Source organism: Myiozetetes cayanensis, unplaced genomic scaffold, assembly GCF_022539395.1.
Source record: "Myiozetetes cayanensis isolate MyiCay16 unplaced genomic scaffold, myiCay2020 scf19, whole genome shotgun sequence".
Classification (NCBI taxonomy): Eukaryota; Metazoa; Chordata; class Aves; order Passeriformes; family Tyrannidae; genus Myiozetetes; species Myiozetetes cayanensis.
In genome coordinates, this window is record NW_026087400.1 from 66316 (window position 1) to 72315 (window position 6000).

At 53.4% G+C, this 6000-nt stretch overlaps 1 protein-coding gene across 1 annotated transcript; it reads right to left on the minus strand.

Moving 5' to 3' along the window:
- Positions 1 to 590: 590 nt before the first annotated feature.
- Positions 591 to 4335, minus strand: SLC32A1 (solute carrier family 32 member 1). The gene is made up of 2 exons (XM_050313936.1): positions 3584 to 4335; positions 591 to 2752 (listed from the first exon to the last, which is right to left on the minus strand). The coding sequence occupies exons 1-2, from the start codon at positions 3953 to 3955 to the stop codon at positions 1565 to 1567; spliced, it is 1560 nt and encodes a 519-aa protein (XP_050169893.1). The 5' UTR covers positions 3956 to 4335; the 3' UTR covers positions 591 to 1564.
- Positions 4336 to 6000: the final 1665 nt, after the last annotated feature.

The following is a 6000-nucleotide window of genomic DNA, read 5'->3' on the forward strand; positions in this document are numbered from 1 at the left end:
TGTGCCTGTGCTAAGGGGAACGCTGACGGTGGGTCCCCCCATCCTCATCTTCGCTGTGCAGCGGCAGCGGGCGGACAATTAGTTGTTGTAGCTTTTAAATTGCTGTAAATCGAGGTGTTTTCGATCACAGGTATGGAGTGCGGGGCTAATCCCCGCTGTGGGAAAAAGCGCCCCCGGGGAAATCAGCCCCACGCTCCGCACCCCTGGGCAGAGCTCGGTGAATTCGGTTCAAGCCAGAGGTACCCCCAGCCCTTTCTTTCGTTTATTTCTCCTCCTTCGTTTGCGACGGGGTTTTTTCCCCTTATTCAGAAAAAACCCTCGGGGTGCATCTGCAAATTCCATCCATCCCTGGAGTTTGACCACTACAGGCTAAAGCAAAACTGGAAGGAGAGGTGAAAGCAGCCCCACCCCTTCCCGAAATATAAGTGTCCTACCTCTTGCAAACAGCTTAATCCCGCTGTTGATAACAACCTGGCGCTGCCCAGACTTTACCCCGAGAATGTGTGGTACTCCCAATGCGGGAAGGATGAACCTCCCCCTGTCCCTGCCCTGGTCCTCCAAGCCCCCCACAAAACAGGCCAGCCTCATCATCTATGTTTTCTCTTTATTGTTCGATATATTTATGTACCACATTATATGTTAAAGATAGATTTTTTTTTTTTTCTGATATACATTTTTCATCTTATTTACCACAATGACACCACACGTACATTGGAAACAGCTCCACGGATCTGGTAGATTGCACAGAATGAATTGTGTCATAGTTTTGTTCTGTATCCTGAAACAACGTCAAATCCAACAACATATTTTTTTCTCTTTTTATCTTTTCATAATTTAGAAATAACGACTGTGAAAATGAAACAAAACAAAAGTCACTGAGAGGTGGACTCCAGGGCTGCGATTTCAACCAGAGGCAACACATTGTAGTCGATGGGAAGCTCCGTTCCTTGGTATGGGTTCAGATGGAAGAATTAAGCAGTCCTGACATCTATGTGACAACAATGTAAACATTGCAGGTAAGTGGCATTGCTGATCGTCAGCCGCTGCTTGGGTTTGTTGGGCTGGTCATACAATCTGGGTCTCATCTACATCCATCTCACAAAGTGAAAAATGAAGGTCCCTGCTCCCAGCATCCACGGAGGGTTTGCTTCCATTTGTGAGTGCAGTGACCCAATCCCATGGGATTGGCCACCTGTGTTTCAGCTCCTGAAACACTGAATTGCATATCTGTAAGGAGAATTGAAAACTGCAACTGTTTCCCAACAGGCCATTTGCAGGGGGCCAAGCTTCAGGCAACGAGTGAGGAGATAGGGGTGGGGCACCAGATAATTTCCTTCTAAAAAATCTAAATAACAAAAAAATATATTTAAATCTGATCTTATTTAAAAAGACATTAGGGCAAGCACTTTCATCTTATTTCCTTTAATTTGCAGATTCTATGACATAGAATTTGTTGGATGCACATAACGAAAATAATTACTCTTTCCATTAAAGGGATGCAGAATTATTTGGCTATACAGATGTTCAATGTGATTCTCTTACTGCACCCAACTCTGGCCCCTGCTTAGTCTTCAGCATTGGTTCTGAAGGCCTCTATGAGGCCTTCTAAAGAGTGGATGAACCCAGAGACGCTGCAAATACCACCTATAACAAAAATGGCAACATCAAAGAAGACATGGTGCCACAAGAGCTTCCTCCACAAGAGTTTGAGGTGGAAAAGACTGGGGAGCAGGAAACAGAGCCCTGCACCTGTCAGGCTCCCAGTAAGACCCATCAGGAGGGCAAAATGGGGCACATAGATAGCCATGAGCAGAGTGAAAACTACCAGGGCACACCTGAGGGTGAGTCCCCAGGATTTGAGCTGCCCATCACCCCCATAGCAGTTGGGGAAGAAAGCCCTGTTTCCATCTTGGAAAAGAGACCGCTCCAGGACTTCCACAGCTGCAAAGAACGGCAAGGGGTATGAGAGCAAGGCTTTGGCCACCAAGAAAATGTTGACTACTGCTCTAATGGTAGATGGCAAGTTGTCTGTAATGACCTCCTTGGTCTCATCAGCCCAGGTCAGGTAGGCGACCAAGGCAAAGAGTCCCTTAAGGATGCAAGCTGCTATGTGAGTCCAGTTCATCATGCAGTGAAACTCCTTGGGGTTCTGCATGTTCCCCTCCAAGGAAGGCAGAAAGATCTGAGAAGTGTAGCTGAAGACAATGATGCCAATGGAGATGGGAAATTTCTTTACATCAATGTAAAACTTGACTTTGTCCCAGGCCCAGTCACGTGCCCTGGAGAGGCAGTAGGCGATCACCAAGATGTTGATGACAAAGTGGGCTAATGTGCAGAGCAAGCTGAACTTGGAGACTGCCTTGAGGTTCTTCAAGAACGCACAAGGCAGGAGCACTGCCGTGGCAATGATGGACCACGACTTCTGGGAGACTGGTAGGTTGGGGAAGCTGTTGTACATCAAGTTCCCACTGACCACCACATAGAGGATGCAGGTCATGACCAGTTCAATGATCTGAGCCACGTTCACAATTCTGCCCCCAAGGGTGGGGAAGCGAGGTGCGCAGCACGCGTTCGCGATGTCCACGTAGGAGTCTCTCACCCTGACTATCTCCCCATCCTCATTCTCTTCATAAAGACAGGCAATAAGTATTTTCCCAGTGTAGCAGCAAACCACTGCAGCAAAAATTATTAAAAAGAGTCCTAGGTATCCACCATGAAGGATGGCATAGGGCAGGCCCAGAACAAACATCCCCTAGAAAGAGACAAAATGGAAACCGTGTTGCTTGGTGGTGGAGGCGACCAGGCCTGCACCTGCAGCTGAGCACATGCAGCTGCATCATCACAGTCACATGTGCTCTCACTGCCTCACTGGCACCACCATCACACCCATGCAGTTGATCACACAGCCACACCACGCAGCCATGGCCACACACGGTGATGCACCACCCTCCCTCTCTGACGTGCTACTCCCACAGTCACACCCGCACACCCGCATGATCCTACCCCGCAGCACCCAGAAATAGAGAGCATGGTTTCAGCGCCTGGGCTTTGTCCCCACTCTCTATCCTCTCTGTCGCCAGCCCCTCTCAGTGCACCAAGACCACCATAGCCAGGGACCTCTGGAGGCGCCAGACCAGGCCCACCCCGGTGCAACCCTGCCAGCAGCCTGGTCATCCCCTGGGCTCCCTGTCCCCCCTGTCTCCCTAGCCCATGTGCTGGGGCAACCTGATGGGGACACCGGCCAGCCCCAGCCCTGTGGGAGCCACAGTGGGATGGGGATGGGGCTCAGGCCCCTTCCTGGCACTGTGCCCTCCTCTGGGGTGGGGAGGCAAAGCAGAGAGCCCTGTTGGGAGCTTTTAGTTTCCCTTTATTTCTTAATATTTCTTTCTTTTTCTTTCCTTTCCCCCCCATTTTAATCTCTATCTTTCCTCTATATTTTTCCCCTTCCATGCCCTTTTCCACCTTCTTTCCCTTTCTCCTAAAGCGGGTTTGCAATCAGCCCACGGCAGCCGATCACGGAGAGGAGTAGGACCGTGATCAGGATAAGGGAGCACTGCCCGGTGCCCAGCGACAGTGGCTGTACCTGGATGGCGTTGGTGACATTCCATCCCGCCTCCCATGCGGTGATCTTGGGCTTGCCCTGCCCAGAGAGCTCGGAACAGGCCTCCTTGGAGGCGGAGGGCGGCAGGGGGCCGGTGCCGTCCCGCTGGTAGTGGATGTCCCCCTCCAGGGGCGTCTCCGCACCCTCCTCTCCGCCCTCGGACTTGAGGATGTCCATCTGCAGCCCCTGCCGATGCTCCATGTCCAGGTCGTCGCAGTGGGCGAACCCCACCGCCTCTTCGTCGGTGGCCGCCTGGAAGCCCATCCTGGCGAACATTCCGCTCATCTTCGCCTGCGATTTGTGGGACACCGAGGTGGCCACATTGGAGAGCTTGCTGCGTAGGAGGGTGGCCATGGCTGCGGCTCGCGTGAGTCCGCTGCTCGCGGATCCTCAGGGAAGGGAAAATCCCGACGGGGCGGGCGGGCGGCGGGGCGGTAGACGGGAGCTGGGCGCCCGGCTTTGGGCGGCTGCGAGTGGCTGCTCCGAGCCGCTACCTCCGCGTCCCGGTGCAGTGCGAGCGGTTCCCGGCCGGGGTGCCCAGGGGCATGACACCGCTGCAGGGGGAGCGGGCCCGCACGCTCCGCCGCCCGCTCCACGCCGCTCCGCCGGGCCCCGCGGCAGGGTCGGGGGACGAGCCGGGCAGGATGGGGGACAGTCAGCAGCCAGAGGATGTCACCAGACGGGCAGCGCAAGCCCCTGGTAGAGCGCGCTGCGTCTCCATCGCAGTGCGCCCACCTCACGGAGAGAAGAGGAGAGGGGGGAGAATTACTGCATTTCTGGGGGAGGTACCAGCGTCCCCGGCCAAGCCCAGCCCCTCCCGCCCCACCCACGCCCGCCGGGCCCTGCCAGCAGCGCCGCAGCATGGACCCCCTCCCCATCTCCGCCCGGCTCCACAGCCCCTGCACTGCCCGCCCTGTCCCTCACCTGCCCCGCACCCGCCCGCGGGTCCCTGGCCGCCAGTCGCTTCCCCACAGAGAAACAAAAGAGCTCCACTGAAGAGGCGGACAGGCGTCTATTGACTGGTTCTTAACGGGATTTTCCTCCTCGCACTCTCTTCTTTTGCTTTTTTTCTGTCCCCCAAAATGCGCGGCCCCTTCGGAGGCAGAGGGCGGCCTGGGCAGCGGACCCTGCGCGGGGAGCACCGCGGTGCGTGGCCACTCGAGCACAGGGGGCGAGAGCTCAGCTGGATGTAAAGATTCCTGTGATCCATGAGCTCCAAACCTGGCGGGACATGGGGCCCCATTCCCGATCGGGGCCCGCAGCCGGGCGGCACTGCACTGGCACCCGGCAGGATGCTCAGTGCAGAGCTCTCCGCCACCCCCCCCCCCGGTTATTCTTTAAATAAAATACCGATATTTTAGTTTTGTTTCCAAGCGCTTAGACTCCTTGGTCGGTTAAAAGCCTTACGATTTTTAATTTATTTTGAATTTTTCCGAGATGGGCTGCCAACACAGCCAACAACGGCAACGGGATATCCCGGTGCTGTGCTGTGGCACAGACAAATGCAGGGTGGCAGGGGGACTAATGGCATTTTGGGGCGGTGTGCGGGAGAGCACGTCCCCTCTGAGCCGAGGGAGCACTTAAATCGTTGTTTTATTAAAAAAAAAAAAAAAAAAAAAGAAATATATATACATATATAAAATATCCTTCCTTTGATCCTTTGAAAGGCAGGGAGAGGAAGGGTGGAATCTGTGTTTCACTTGCTATTTCGGAAGGTAAAAAAAGAGCATTGTTTTACTACAGATGAGTGGAAAAGCCAGCGCTAAATTATTTCCCAATATCGTTGTTGAGGAAGAGGGGAGGGAGCGTTCTGGCTGCGGTTGCAGGTGGGCTGCGGCGCTGAGCAGTGGTGGGGAACGAATCCTCCCCGACTTCTAGGGAGAGAAACCTTAAATACCCTCCTTAAATACCTTTTATTTTCTCTCTCTCTCTCTTTTTTTTTTTTTTTTTTTTTCCTGACAGAATACAAAAGAAAATTGTGTGCAAAGAGGCTGAAAGGCGTAAAAAAATCCCTCAAAATAATTATCCCCAGTGAGGGCTTTACCCCTAAGAGGTGTCTCGGCTGCTGTTCCCGGCTCCCGGTGCAAGGATGGGGTAGCTGCTGCTACAGCCAACTCCTCAAAAATGGGGCTTTTTGATTGTAGCAGAGAAGGCTTTGCGGAGGAATTATTTCATGTCAGTGCACAAATAGGTCGAGAAAGCCGAGCGCAGAAGGGCTTTGCCCCGGGTTTACCATCGTCTTGACGGGCTGTGATTTAACCACGGAAAATTAAAATCAGCCAGAGGAGGATGCAATGGGCTCGGGCCGTCACTGCAACTGCTGTTTCTCCTCTTCCTAGTACTGGAAATGACTGATACGACGAACACCTCGAGGGATTAATCCAACGATTTATTTTTCC

What these genes read in the sequence shown, in the direction of transcription:
- SLC32A1 (XM_050313936.1), bottom strand. Translation starts at nt 3,955, where the DNA reads ATGGCCACCCTCCTACGCAGCAAGCTCTCCAATGTGGCCACCTCGGTG. An exon ending in ATGTCACCAACGCCATCCAG is followed by an intron (nt 2,753 to 3,583) that starts GTACAGCCACTG and finishes GTCTCTTTCTAG; the next exon opens with GGGATGTTTGTTCTGGGCCT.